The sequence below is a fragment of the Acipenser ruthenus genome, chromosome 18, assembly GCF_902713425.1.
Source record: "Acipenser ruthenus chromosome 18, fAciRut3.2 maternal haplotype, whole genome shotgun sequence".
In the NCBI taxonomy this organism is placed as follows: Eukaryota; Metazoa; Chordata; class Actinopteri; order Acipenseriformes; family Acipenseridae; genus Acipenser; species Acipenser ruthenus.
Window position 1 is genome coordinate 19,039,328 of NC_081206.1, and position 15,354 is coordinate 19,054,681.

A 15,354-nucleotide genomic window follows, 5' to 3' on the forward strand; every position below is an offset into this window, starting at 1 on the left:
ATACACAGTGAATAGACTTCTGTATTATGCAAAGTTCAATCTTCAAGAGTTTTGTGAAAGAAGTAATAAACAAAAAAATGAACAACAACAATAGCCCTGTCTTTAGAGTGTAGGCCCTGATTTGACTCACAAGTCTGCAAGCTGTTGCTTTTTATCCTGGGGATGAAATAGTGGGAGATAGCTGAGGCTGTTGTAGGTGTCACACACCGTACGTTTGTGCAAATATCTGGAGAACATCTTATCCAATTGTCATGAAGCTTGATAATAACACTCTTTAGCAAACGTTATTGAGAATATCATATCCTGGGGATACATGGGTGTGTCTGTATGACACTTATAGGAACCTATTCGAGTATAGGTCATGTGAGTCCATTTTACCAGTACCTCATCTGCAAAGAAAGCAGTAATACAAAATGGGGAAATCTAGTTCAGTGAATGAGTTTCTAAGCTGGTTTAGCTTTTTCTATTCCAGGAATATTGAAGAGAAACAATGAGCAGAGTTTTTTTCTTCCCAGACAGTGGTATTATTCATTTGCAAGGGTGACCACCTGTCAAGGATTAGAATAGGAACATATATACCAGCTGTGTCTGACAGGTCAGGTGTCAAGGGTATATACCGCTGTCTCATAACAAAGCACCAAGTTAACAATGCAGCACTATTAAGATAGATAGGGGAATACATATGAAATGACTGAGTTAATAAACTGCTCCATTCTCCCAAAGCTAAGTGAACAATGTCTAGTGTCAGTAACAAAAATCCCTTGCCACAACTGTAAATTCAAAGTTAGAGCGATCACTATGATGAAAAAGTTGATGACCATGACTTATATCAGGAGTGTGTACAGTACAGAACAGAATAAGAAAAGGCAATGGATAGTTTCATGAAAATTGGGTGTCCTAGATGTCATTAGGTAATCAGTTGATGAGTTAGTATCATGATGAAGTATATTGAAATGACTGGATTTACAGTGTGTGACGTTTGATCTTTATGAGATTGTTTCACAACTTGATTTATTCACAGAAAGTCTTTAAAAACAGTCCTTAGGAGTCCCTACGTGGCTCACCTGGTAGAAGCACAGCCGCATGGTGTGCAGGGCAAGTCATACAGCACAGGTTCGCATCCTGCCGCTCCTGTGGATTAGGACGCCTCATTGCTCTACAGCGAACCCTGCTGGCCAGGCGCCCAGTGAGCTCAGAACAGACACCTGCAGGGCTGGCCTTTGTCCTCCAGAGGTCGGTAGCTCGGTGACATCCGCTCTCGAGTTCCTGGGTGAAAAAGGAAGCTGGCTTGGGCTTGGGCGTGGGATTGGAGGACGCCCACTGAATCTTTGGGTCTCTGGAGCCATGTGTGGAATAGGGGATGGATAGCAACTTCAAACACCTGTGATGTGTAGCACATACGGTATGTAAATGAGCTGCCCCTCACATGACTTGTTATCCACATCATATTCCTGACATGATTTTATTATTATAAAAAATACCAATAAAATAAATAAATACATACCTTAATAATAATAATAATAATAATAACAATAATAATAATAATAATAATAATACAAAATAATAATAATAATAATAATAATAATAATAATAATAATAATAATAATAATAATAATACAAAATAAAAAAAACACAGATCATCTCAGCCAATTAGGTTCAGAGTAAAAAGCTTGAAAAGCTAACAGGTCTTTAGAATCTTGAAACTTGCTTTAAACAACAACATACAAGCAACCCAGACCAAAAAAATAACCTAAAAACACATTTTTAAAAAATCCTTCCTACACACAAAAAAAGTTTGCTTTTTAATAGCACTGATATCCTCCGCAGCAGTCATTACCCGTAGATAACTTAACTTTAATTTTTGCCTCGGCCTGTTTTTTAACAAATAATGACTGCTGCGTCAGACATTATACCTGCATTGCTTAAGATACGCTGGCAGTGGCGATGAATACAACAATCCTTTTGTTTTAAATTAAAAAAAGAAAAGAAACTAAAAGTCTTCCTTACATTTTGATTGACACCAGCTAGCCTGGATCTCAACCCTTGTTTACAAACAAGCTCTCTGGATGATGCTCCGGGGGGTTATCAAAGATCTGGGAGACAGCGTCCTCATTGTTCTGTGACAGGCGGACCAGTGTGCTGCCATGTAGTGTTGTCTGTGCATTAAGTACGTGCTTGTGAGTCCTTACCAACAATGGGGCGGCTATGCCACTGCAATTACAATAGGAGCTGGAGGACAGGGCTGGGGTGTATTATTTTACAGTTGTCTACTCTGGCTGGCAGCATGGAGGAAGGAGGGGGGGGGGGTGGAGGTGGGGTGGGAATTAAATTCGTCTCCGCCGGGGTTTGTAAAGAAGAGCAGCTGGATTTCTTTACAAGTGCAGAAGCGGCTAATTACAAACCCCCCTCCCAGAGAAATTGATCAGTCAACTGGCAAAGAGCTACCGAATTGGGGGCCCCCAAGTTACACTCAACTTTTAAAGGAATTTCTATTTTCACACACATTTTCCATTAATCACTTCTGGTGTTCAAAATAAAGACCATCCCCAAAAAGTAGATGTTTTTAAATAAAGCTGTACTTCCATTTATAGTAGGTCTATGACTGCCACAGTAAACATGTGTCCAAGCGGAGATTGATGGACAGATTTTTTTTCTCTCCCAAACAACCTTTATTCACAGCATTACAAATCATGCATGACAAATCAACCAATCACTGGGAAGGATTGTCAAAATTCCAGTACATCTTATCTTGTGTACAGATGTCACTTCCTGCATAGAACATACGGCAAAATTCTAAAGTTTCAAAGCAGTATCTTGTTTTTTTTGCTATTTATAAGAAGTAAAATACTGTGTGTAAGCTGTCTCGTTTCATACAATAAGAGACACTCGACACACAAAGCATTAACTTATAACAAGAAGAGTTGTTGTTTACGTAACACACCTAACAACAAACTCTTTATTCAGGGAATGTCAGAATTCACAAGCCAAGACAGCATCACCTGCAGAAACACGTTTTGTCTTCTTGTAGTCATTAATCTAAGCAAAGTAATAATCATATAGGTGGAGTCGGTTTTTTCCAGATATTTAACAAACTGTACTTGTGTTTAAATAAAATATATACAATTTCATCAACTAGTCGATGTATTACAAAATAGCTAGCCTACAAATTCTAATTGGGCATTCCAATACACAGTGACCAAGGGAAAGTCACAAAAGTAGTGACACAATTTAGGAACATTTATGGGCTGTTGTTTCAATTCAGTGAATCATAAGGCATATCTATTGGATAGAATTGAATTAAATGGTTATTCTCTATTGTTTATTCTCTATGTGCCACAGAGCATTTGTATTTCAACACTACATTTGTTAAGAGTGACTACAAAATGAAACTATAGTAAATATTCATTGTACATAAACTCATAAACAGGAACTGGACGGAAAATAAAATGCTGTCATACTGCCAATTGGGTGTAGGGTTATCATGGCACCAGTTTAAGTTGGTAAAGCATTTACATTTTTCTGAAGACACTGCCTCTGTTTGTCCTTCAGCAGAAGGTGGTAGAAAAAATCAAGCAGTCTGTTCTGCATAACAGCCAATACAGTTCTTTAGCGCTCCTTGTGAAACATCAATACATTTCTGCAGTCTTGGATACAGAAGAACCTGCCAACGGCATACTTACTTTTAGCTCTTTATCTTTATCTGGGATCTGTTGTCTTGCCTATCATGACTAAAACCACAATGCAACAGGAAGATGCAGCATATATATATATATATATATATATATATATATATATATATATATATATATATATATCTCAGAATACCAGGCATTCCATTTGGATAAGAAGTTACATGAGAGGCAGCCTGTTTGCAGTGCTCCATTTTACATGTGTTTCCAATCCTCCCATGCACACGTGTATAATAAACACATACAATCTATAAACGATTATGCTAAACATTACTGCTGATCTTACTTGACAGACTGAGATCAAAGCTGGCTTGCCTGCTGCTGCCAAGGCATTTACAAAAGGACCTGTTCAGAGAAGCACTACTGACAGGTAACATAGTACTGGGTACCAAATACCAAAATCTGTTAAAAAAATAAATTATACACAGTAAATAATAAATGCAGTGGTCCTCTATTTAGTTTACCTAGGAAAAAAAGCATTAAAGAAATATTATGGATCATTTCTTCTGATCAATTAAGGCATCATCAGCAAAGTACCAAAATAAATCTTCACACCCAGTTAGTTTCTATTTGTTTAAACGCATTTCCCTAGATAAAAGTACATTGGATTAGACCTATTGCCATCATTTCTCAATTGTATTCTTACTTTTTATTTTGTTCAAAGCTTTCTTCCAATAAAACCCATTCTTCATTTCTTTCGTCCCGGTTGACATGAATAGAAATCCCCCTTTAGAATAATATTGCATTAATTAGCAGGTATATTTGAATAGAGATGTTGGCAAATAAATGTATGCAGGAATATTCCTGACACCAAGGTTAAAACAAACAGCTTCAAAGAAATCGACACACATGAACACAGTGCATTCTCTTTTAATTTATGCAAAACTAAATAAAGGACAAAACAGGCTTAAATCAGGATTGTCACAGTTTCACAGCACACACTAAAAAACAAACACAAACAAAAATCCACACGAACAAAATCTAAATAAGCGCCCAGAGCCCTAACCAACACCATTCTTTAGCATACCGATTGTCCTCTACTGACTACAAAAGCACGAACACTGAAGCATTTGATTTTCTACAAAATAGAAAGTGTTTTTTTTTTTTTGTAAAAAATTATATTCAACTCTACGGCACTTCTACAAATTCTATAAAAAAAAATCCCATTTGACATTTAGTAGCTTTCATTATACACGTCAAAATTACAGCAGATTTCACATGGAAACAAACAATAAATACTCATGATTATACACAGTTTCACAGTGCAGAAGATTCCAATTTCAATATTTTTAATTACAATCAAATTTAACCCTTTAAATCCTAGCTTGACAATCTATAAATGACAGATACAAATGATTTTTAACCTTCCAGCATTTATATAATAACAACCCCATACAGATACACACATTTATATACACATTTGTCTCTCTATATATATATTTTCCATATAAATTATAGATTTCTATAAAATATGGGTTTGTTTGTAATTTGCTTGTTTGTAACTCTTTTAAAAGAACCATGTTTTGTTAACATGTATCAGTTCCTTAACACAGCAGGCTAAAAGCAATATTGTATACAGTATAACTACAGATCTGTGTATTGTGCACAGAGTCACCCATACAAATAGCAGACACAGTAACAACAACAAAACTCAATTAGCACTCATTTTAAAATACCTTACCTTAATTAAAGGTAGCTAATCTGGCTCTGTGAAACCAGCTGTTTGAATTAATTTCTGATACTGTAAATTAGAATTATTCTAACATAATAAACAACTAAAGGTGTTATATCAGTGTTCGATGTATCCATAATTTCACTAACCTGGTTCAAAAACTCCCACTTGCTATAGTTTTGCCTTCAATAAAAACAAGCTAAAAACATGCAACTTGGAGCAAAGGTCTAGCAAATCTGGTTAACCTTATTTAACAACACAACACATTAATACCAAGTAAACAAACACACAACATAAACAGGCTGTAAAATAGACAGTTGATCGCTATTTACTTCAAATTCTTGATGCTAGGATTTAAAGAGTTAAAATGCAGTTAGATACTTCTAATCAAAATGCAACATAACACTTCCTAGTGTGCAATCCTTGTTTTCTTTTTTAGAGCAGTAATACAATGAAACCCTTATCTTAGGCACACTTAGAAGGACGTCCTTTGCTTTCTCAAAAACAATGCAGCTGTTTACAGTTGTTCCTATACTCCCTTAAATAAATACACTGGGTTCACCACAGGGAATTTATTAGTGCAAGGTGTTATGTTTGAAGTATTCCTTACTAGTAAAAAAAAGAAAACAAGCAAGGTAATTAAAGTAAATAAGAAAGGAGAAATTTGCAGGCTATTAATCCAGACATTCCTATGAACAAAACAACGGTCATTCTTTTCAGTGACTTTGTTTTCTATGGAGGTATTCACTAAGTAGAGTCCATCGGCTAGTAGTGTTCATTATTTACTTTTAAATGAGCTTCTTCGCAAGCACAGCTTTTGTTTTGCCAGTCTCTTTGCTGATGCAGGCCTTGGTTGCTTATTTCCCTGTATTGGCTAAACACATTTGAATCAATTTTAGCGATTCAAAGTCAGGTAACTCTCCTGGTTTTGATTAAGTAATGGGTTTTTTGTTTTTTTTTAAATGCCATATACAGTGTGAAGGTCAGACACAAAGGAAATTATACCATGCATGCTCAAAACAAGTGCTGCCTTTTTGTTTTCTTTTGAAGCACATCTTAAGATTTTTGTTCTGTTCATATAATAAGACACACTGGGCCACATTCACAAAGCATTTACAGAAAAAACAAAGTAGGAATATTACACAACTATCAAGAAACAACTGAGACGTGTGTAGGAGCTCTTTAAGTTGTGTAACACTTTGTTTTCCCTTTTAATAATTGATGGTCATTTCACGGTATTTGTATGTCCACAAAAGCGTAAATCTCTTGAAAATAAAACGTTACAAGTCTGGGACAAAACTACAAGTCCTCCTTTTTATTTTTAAACAACGCAATGCTTTCAGAGGACATACATAATGAAACAAACTTGGTGCTTATTGAATCTGACCCCTTTATACAAACAATTAATATTATAGTACACGTAAATCATGAAGAAAAAATAATTGCCAGCCCCTATAGCTAGAAACAGTACCTGCATCAGGGGCCATAACAGTCCTTCAAAGTACTGATCAGTTAAAATGAATAAGAAGAGCCAAGTGGCAAATTTAAGAACCCAAGCTGAACATTTCCTATTCTTGTTTTAAATGACAAAATCAATGTGCTTGGAAATGGTTAATAAAGATAATACTTAATAACACACCCTAAGAAACCCTGAACCAAAATAAAATAAAACCCCTAACTAATAAATACTAGATCAAGTTTTATCAGGAGAGAAAACAAAAAAAGAAAAATACATTCAAAAATAAAACTTAGTAGATTTTTAGTGCTATTTCCAGCCACAGCAAAATACCAGAACTCACACACACAGTATTCGACAGAATCCAATCACAGTACTAACATAGCACAGCACTGAAAAGAGGCTCAGAGAAACAGTACATTTTGAAAACAGTATGTGACATTATTTAACCCAGCATGTGTGCCCAGACTGTTTAAATGTGTACATGCATTATGTTCAGTAGTTCATAAAATAGCTGCAAAATATTATACAATTATAACTTACTCTGTTGCTCACCAAAATGGAGTGTCGATTATATATCTATATATTTAATATATACTTTTACACTTCCCCCTATTAAATTTAAGCTTGTATGTGTACGTGGGGAATTGGGTTCACATGTATACCAAATCTAAACAGTTAATGTCTGACACATACTGAAACCTGGAAATAGTGTGCTGGTATTGCTTAAACCCATCTTTCAGGCACCTTTAAATGTGAGAACTGTGACACGGGTAACAGGTGGCAGCAGAACAAGGGGCGAAGACACCTCTAAATAGGATTTATAGTCTGCGAATAATTTACATAATATGTTGCAGCATTAGTAGACATTTTGTATATATATATAAAAAAAAGTTTAGTGGCCGATAAATATGTATCATAGCAACAAAACCGAAAACATAAAAAATACATAGGTCAGCTTACACAGTCATCACAAGCAGCCTCAGCACCCTTTAGCTTAACCTCTAGCTGCTGCACTGAATCAATACATTTTCTTCTGTCTTTCAACAGCAGGCCATTCTTTTGTGGTTAGGACAGGAATGTGGGGACTTATTTGAAAAACAAAATCGCAATACTGTCTTGGCCGTAAAAAAAAAAAAAAGCGCCAAACAAAACCAAAAAAATAAACACAGCACGACTTAAACTCTCTTTTAAGTACACTTCATTTGTTTTGCTATGGGAACCATTGGCAATGTCGGTGCCTTTTGTTGTTATACACTCTCCACACAAAGTCAAAGACCAATACTTATAAATGAACGTGTGTGTGTGTGTTTGTAAAGGTGTATGGCATTTAAAAGGTCATCACTTCCATTATATAAAGAGTTTACCTTTCCACACCTGAATACTGAATGTATGCTATGAAGTAAACCCTACTTACATTTTTTTATTTTTATGAAGCTGTCAATTTTATGGTGTGTATCAACTACAGAATTCATATTACTTAAATATGCATATTACCGTCACCCTACAGTAGAAGGCCATCCATATACTTGACAAGTTGCTGCAAACCTAAGAAGACTGCGTTTTGCATAATTGAAGATACAGAACTTACCAAATTGTAATCAAAGTACTGCTATTTCAGCTTTTGTGATTGCTCCACATGGTGTTGGTTTTAACCAAAAGGAACGTTACTGGCCTGCATGATCTGCAACTTAAACCTCTCTTTCCATAAATAAATATGCCAGACAAATGGCTTGTTGGACGGAAATTGTAATTGGGCTAGTTTTACAATGCAACCATACTGTAACCGCCAAGTGTGGTGGTGCTTGTTCTGTATACTGACCTGTACATATCTACATATACCGTATATAAAATATATATACTCTCTACTCTGTACAGCTCCAGTAGTAATTCTTCATTATCCAATAGCCAGGGTCTTGACAAGGCCGCAGTGGAATTTACGGATGTGTCGGTAGAGGTCCCCAGACTGAGTGAAGCGTCTCTCGCACCATTTGCAGGCGTGTGGCTTTTCGCGTGTGTGGACCACGGCGTGGCGGGTCAGGTTGTGCGAGTACTGGAAGCTCTTGCCACACTGGGCGCAGGTGTAGGGCTTTTCTCCAGAGTGTGTCCTCTCGTGGCGCTTCAGGGTGTACATGCAAGAAAAGGTCTTGCCACACTGGGAGCAGGTGGGCACCGAGCCATCAGGAGACAGCTTGGAGCGGGTGCCGTCCTTCTCCCTGAAGTGGGAGCTGAGGTGGAGCTGAAGCACGTGGGGGCTGGGAAAGACTTTGCTGCAGAGGGGGCACACGCAGATCTGCTGGCCGGGGGGCAGGAGCACGCCGCTGGAGGTGGAGATATCGGAAGAGGCCAGGTCGTCTTCCTCTTCCTCCTCACTGCCGCCCACCCCTCCTCTTCCCCCAGCTCCGTCCTGCTCCATCATATCCTCGTCCTCCCGGGGGTGGAGGGCAGCCGAGGAGCCGTTGTTGCCTGGGAAGAGGGCTGCGAACCCTGTCACCACCGAGCTCCTGGCTGAATTCCCAAAGCGCTGGCTCTCGGGGCTCATGGGCTCACTGTCCTCCTGGTCTGACAGCAAGTCGTGTTCGTCTTTAACAAGTGGCTCGCTGCCCTGCTGCTGGCTGTCGGAAGCCAGCTGTCCCGAGACGTAGGGGTGTAAGGAATCTCTGCTCGACAGAGGCTTGAAAGACAAATCCAGAGCACAGTCTGCGTCATCTGAAGCCCGAGACCTCTGAGACAGAGCCCCCGTAGAACTACTGACATCAGCTTTTGTTTTTCCAGCTGTTCGGATGCAGGACTCGGCCTCCGCTGACACATAATTGACACCTACAAGGTCCGGGGACCTGCCAGGGTGACCGTTCGCCTTCTGCCTGCTCTGTGCAGACCTTTCACAATCCGTGACAGCCAATCTTGCCTTGCTGTTGTCGGTGTCAAATTCATCTGCCGGGGGCTGCTGCTGCTGTACATGCTCAGGCTGCTCTCTGTCTGAAGAGCTCTTCTCCTTTTCCAGGCAGCCCAGTGCTGCCCCATCATTAATCTTTTCCTCCAAAAAGCACAACTCTTTATCTTTCAGCCTGCTTTTGCACACTTTCACAATGTCGTACATGTGGAGGTAGCTGGCTGCAGCCAGCACATCTTCCACAGGCAAGTTGTTGAATTCCAGTTTCCCCTCATACATAAATTCAAGGAGCAGGCTGAAAGCAGGGGCTGTCACAATGTCACTGTTCAGATGTACAAGGTCCCTTTTGTCTAGTTGGTCCCTATAGAAGAGATGGAAGTACATGCTGCAAGAGGCCAGCACTGCTCTGTGTGCTTTGAATCGCGCCTCTCCAACATGAACAGTGCAGTCGCAAAGGAAACCTTGGTGACGCTGCTGACTCAGACACTGCAGCAACTGGCGGCTATGGTCTGGGAACTCCATTCTTCCTTCATAACCTGATCAAAACAGGAAAAACTGGATGTTAAACAAACAAAAGAAAGGCATTCAACGAGTGCAGCAGCGAGTTAGCAACCAGCAATTGTCTAAGCAAAGAAAGAACAACAAGAACACTCAAGCAAAGAAAACGCTGCGACTGTTAAAATAAACAAATTTAAAAAAAAAAAACACCGCACTTCAGCAATTTGCTTTGTCGTGCAAACTTACTTAGCTTCTAATAAATAAGTTCTGAATAAACATAAAGATTACACTAACGACAAAACAAAAATATTAGTCTTAAAGTAAACAAAAGCCACAGAGGGAGGCAGTGTGACACCAAGCTAAGCGTTGCCAGAACACTTTTCTTTTTTTTTGATAGCGAATTAAAACTTGTACAACCTTACTGGCGGTTCATCATTATTTCTGTTTTACAAATAATTACAATTACAAATGTTCTTGTTAGCTATGAATAAACGAAACTAACGGCACTATAACAGCTGATTTTTTTTTTTTTTTTTGGAAGAATACACATAATGGCTTTTTAGAAACAGTTCTTAAAAGTATACAAAAACTTTTTTTGCAATTACATTTTCAATAACAGAGCACCGGTATCGTTGTGCGCAGCTTCTCCTGCCCCTTATACCCCAACAGCAGACTCCTGCCATTGCCACTGCCACTTGCTGTAACCAACTTACATTTCTCACTAGCAAGCCGTATCGATCCGATCAATGTATCGGTAGTTTTAGTGCTTCCCATGGAATTATAAGGAAACGAGCAAAGAAGTAATCGGTTTGCAACTATGCAACTATATAAATGAAAGCGTGCACATACAGTACACACAAGAGCAGCCTCGGAAATATCAACACCAGTAGTACTCCAGGGTTAAGAAAAGCAGAGGAAGTTAGACGAAGTGAGTGAGTGCTCTGTTCGCTAATTACACTGCAAGCTGTAGAGTCAGCTGCTCTGACATCACCGCAATGGAAATGCTACCTCCAGCTGTGCTCCTTTTAATGCCATATGTTACTCCAAATCGAGCTACCAGCTAACCCGCAGCTTGTCTCCTTAAAGTTCCAGAAGCCCTTTTATAGGCATATGAGGCGACACAAACTTTATTTTGTGCACCCCTTCTCCGTTACAAACGCCAGTTCTACTCACAACGCAATTAAGCCAATTGACCTTAAACACGCCTTTGTCTTTTTTTACTTACCGAGACATTTACAATGCCAAACATTATACAGGAATTTTTTAATGTATCGGAAACTAATTAAAGTACTCAAATCCACCTGTCCTGTTACGCGTTTTTAGTTTTCTCCCTATCGTTTGCTGTCTTATTTGCCAGTGAAAGTAAAGTCGTTTGTCGCTATGGCCAAGTTAGGGGGCAGTAGCAAACTCCGAGCCCAAGCAAGGAGGCGTCCAATCACAGCGAAACTCCGCTCCATAGCTAGCGCCAGACTGAGGGGTAGGTAACAATAAGTTTCGAGTCTGTTTCTCGTTAAAGCGACATACTTACACGTTGGTCTTGCAGCCGAGGAGCCTAGATTGACCTGTTTACAACAGCAGCAGCGTTGGCTAGGAATGCCGTCGTGCTTCCATGATGAGTTCCCAGATGTTTGTGTCTCAGCTCAGCCTGTCCCTGGCAGTCTAGCAGCACCCTGTGTTTGTCAAGCAAGTAGTTAATGGTCCAGTCTCGCGATAGTGCCTACTACAATAGGTACTGTACTGCATAACATCACACAGACTGGCAGTTGGAAACAGATTCTTGTAAAAGATATGAGTAGCGTTACTGTAGTCAATACAAAAATATTAGTAATAATAATACCCAGCAAAACCAAATGTAGATATTTGAGATACTTGTTACGTTTTTTGAAGCATTTGTACCAATGTAAAGATTTATTTTCTTGTTTTCTGTTAATTTTTGTAATATTTTTACACATTTACTTCACTTTACTAATCTTTGTTTTTTGTCATATAGCAAATGTTTTTTTTTTCTGAACGAAAAACAAACTGATCATGTTTCCAAACTACTTAGTTTCAATTAAGCACTTCCGTCTTGTGTTTAAACATGATTACACTTTTCGCTTGTGTGACTAAAATAACATAGTTTAACCCCTTATTATGGAAAACGTAATACCGTTTTTTGGTGCTTTTCCATGCTGACATGTTTTTAAGCATCGCTTTTCCCACAATGTGCTTTATTACACTTTACTGTGCTTTAGCCATGAATTCCAGATGTACATTTAATTAGGTATAGTTCAATTCCCAGTAAAACAGATACAGATTCATAGATGTTCAACGCGGAGGTTTGATGTCTACATAAAGCAATCGCATCTCTGTCGCTGGAACCAAACCAGTGGTGATCAGTGGTCCTGTTAGCCTGTTTATTCAACCCCCTTACCAAGCACACGTGTCCACATCGCTCACCCACAGGAGATGAATTGAATCTTTGCAGGTAAGCTGTCAAGAAAGGTCAAAGCTTAGATGAGTAGTATTGGAACACAACTGCTTCCTCGTTTGGGGAGGGGTGGGGAAACAAGGTGGAACAGTCACAACACTTTGAGGGTGTTGAATATTTGTAATTAGCCATGGATACATCCGACGTGAAGTCTACAGGGTGGCATTATTATCACTACTACTACTACTACTACTACTACTACTACTAATAATAATAATGATAAACAGGTATGTTTGTAGACCATGCTATTTTTAATTTTCCTTTTCAGATTAGCCATCTATCTATCTATCTATCTATCTATCTATCTATCTATCTATCTATCTATCTAGCCCTTCATGTGTTCACATCACAGAGCGCTTCACATGAAAAGAACAAGGGACAGTTCTAACAGTTAAAGGCAGCTATGAACAGGTGGGGTTTCAGTAGCCGACCAAAATAAAAAGTTGAGTCTGCATGTCGGATTTCATCTGGGTGGGCATGCCAGGCTTTTGGGGCATAACAGCAGAAAGCTCTGAAGCCGAATGTCTTGAAATTACCTCTAGGGATCTAGCATTCCTGCGCTAGATGAGCGCAGCATTGGAGCAGGAGAGACAGTGAGGTCGGACAGATAGGTTGGGGTGAGGTCATGCAATGATGTATACACCAGTAGAAGAATTTTATAGTCAATGCGGAACTTCACAGGGAGCCAGTGTAGAGACTTCAGGACAGGGGTGATGTGCACACTTGATTTTGTCCTTGACTGAGAAACGTTCTGAACCCCCACTTTTGAAACAAAAGTTCCACTCATGTATTTACTAATTATACAGTAAATCAATCCATGATACATTAATAGAACTGATTGATTTATAATTAAGGCGTCTAATTTTCAGGTGAAATTTCTTTCCAAATTCGGGTGATTGTTTTTTTTTTTTTTTTTTTTTTTAAATCGTGTAAAATTATTTAATGAAAAAACAGGGTGAAATCGGGTGGATTTATATATATATATATATATATATATATATATATATATATATATAATCAAGAAAGAATACATATTTGGGTTGTATTTAGAAAGAAATAAACAAATGCTTAAACACAAAGTGTTGACAACAAAATTGTCGTCAACAGTTTAAATCCCCAACATATGTATATTTCCACACATTGTCTTTCTGTCTCTCTCTCTCACACACACACACACACACACACACACACACACACACACACTATATATGGAGACATTTCTCCGTTCCAATCAAATTTTATTTTTTAGTGGAGTTGCAGGTGCAATTGCACACAGAACGTATGGGAAAACTAAACAACTTTACTCCATGCTGTTTATAAAGAGAAACGATCGACTGTTACATCTAAATGCCCTTGGCTTAAACACACACTCATAAACCAAATAACTCGGAAGAAGAGTGTGCAAAAAAAGCAAAAACCTTAAAGCTATATTGCTGTAATTTTGAAAAATCTAAATTATATATATATATATATATATATATATATATATATATATATATATATATATATATATATATATTACACTAAGAAGTCACATTTTTCTAATAGGTAAATCAGCTTATTGTCATCTGACCCAGTTCTGCTTTTGAAACTGCGCATGCGTTTATTCCTATCCAGTGTGTGTGTGTGTTATTATTATTAGTAGTAGTAGTAAAAAAATCAACAATAATAATAATAATAATAATAATAATAATAATAATAATAATAATAATAATCTTTCTTTTTTTGTATATATCTAAATGTAATTGTTACTAAACATTTAATTGTAACGTTTTTTTATTCTACACTATTAATGCTGTTGATATATGACATGGTTGTGATGAAGTTTTTCCTCATTCTTATTGCTCTAATTTTGAACTTACAGCCACGGCTGAGGATGTATGTTACTGACACATCTGCTAGTTGTGTAATACCGGTAAAGGAATACATTTTACACTGGAACAAAAATATAGGAAATATAATCTTTTCATAGTTGAATTTAAAGTTGACTGCAGTATACATTTGTTTAAAGCATAGCAAAGTTTAATGAAGTATAGTCCAGTATGGTAAAGCACTGGGATAAAACTAGACTATATCTTCTATAGTCATAGCATGAATATATGTTACTGACTTATTATTATTATTATTATTATTATTATTATTATTATTATTATTATTATTATTATTATTATTATTATTATTATTTATTTATTTATTTATTTATTTATTTATTTATTTATTTATTTCTTAGCAGATGTCCTTATCCAGGGCGATTTACAGTTGTAAACAAAAAATACATTTCATATTATTAGTAGTAGTATCACTAAAGATATACCACAATACAAATCAAGTAGTTGGAGGTGATAAAGATCCAGGAGTTATTTCTGAAGTGTCTTGCACTGTATTGAATCTGGTCAGAGGCAGCTGTGTCAGTTTACAACTGGTTGTACAGATTCAAGAGCTAGTTATACTGGTTAGAGAAAAAGTGAATCAAGTTACTTTAGCCAAATGACAAAAAAAAAAATGTAAACGTGTGATCCAGACAAGTGCAAATGGTAACAATTAAAATAACGTAAAATCCAGTCCAAAAATGTAACTATTATGTTTCACAGACGCATTGCACATGAACATTACAGATTGAACGTGTGTTACCTGAAACCTAAACCCCCTGAGTTGGAGTGTAATGGCATTAATGCA

General features: G+C 37.5%; 1 protein-coding gene across 6 annotated transcripts; it reads right to left on the reverse strand.

The window, feature by feature from the left end:
- Positions 1 to 4,543: 4,543 nt before the first annotated feature.
- LOC117434718 (zinc finger and BTB domain-containing protein 18.2-like) lies at positions 4,544 to 11,955 on the reverse strand. Of its 6 annotated transcripts, none has more exons than XM_058991411.1 (2): positions 11,737 to 11,955; positions 4,544 to 10,246 (listed from the first exon to the last, which is right to left on the reverse strand). In XM_058991411.1, exon 2 carries the CDS (start codon positions 10,230 to 10,232, stop codon positions 8,715 to 8,717), a length of 1,518 nt encoding a protein of 505 aa, XP_058847394.1. In that variant the 5' UTR covers positions 10,233 to 10,246; positions 11,737 to 11,955; the 3' UTR covers positions 4,544 to 8,714. The 6 variants fall into 6 exon arrangements, with proteins under 6 accessions (XP_058847394.1, XP_058847396.1, XP_058847395.1 ...); XM_058991413.1 differs by having other exon boundaries at positions 11,733 to 11,955; XM_058991412.1 differs by lacking the exon at positions 11,737 to 11,955 and adding an exon at positions 11,434 to 11,671.
- Positions 11,956 to 15,354: the final 3,399 nt, after the last annotated feature.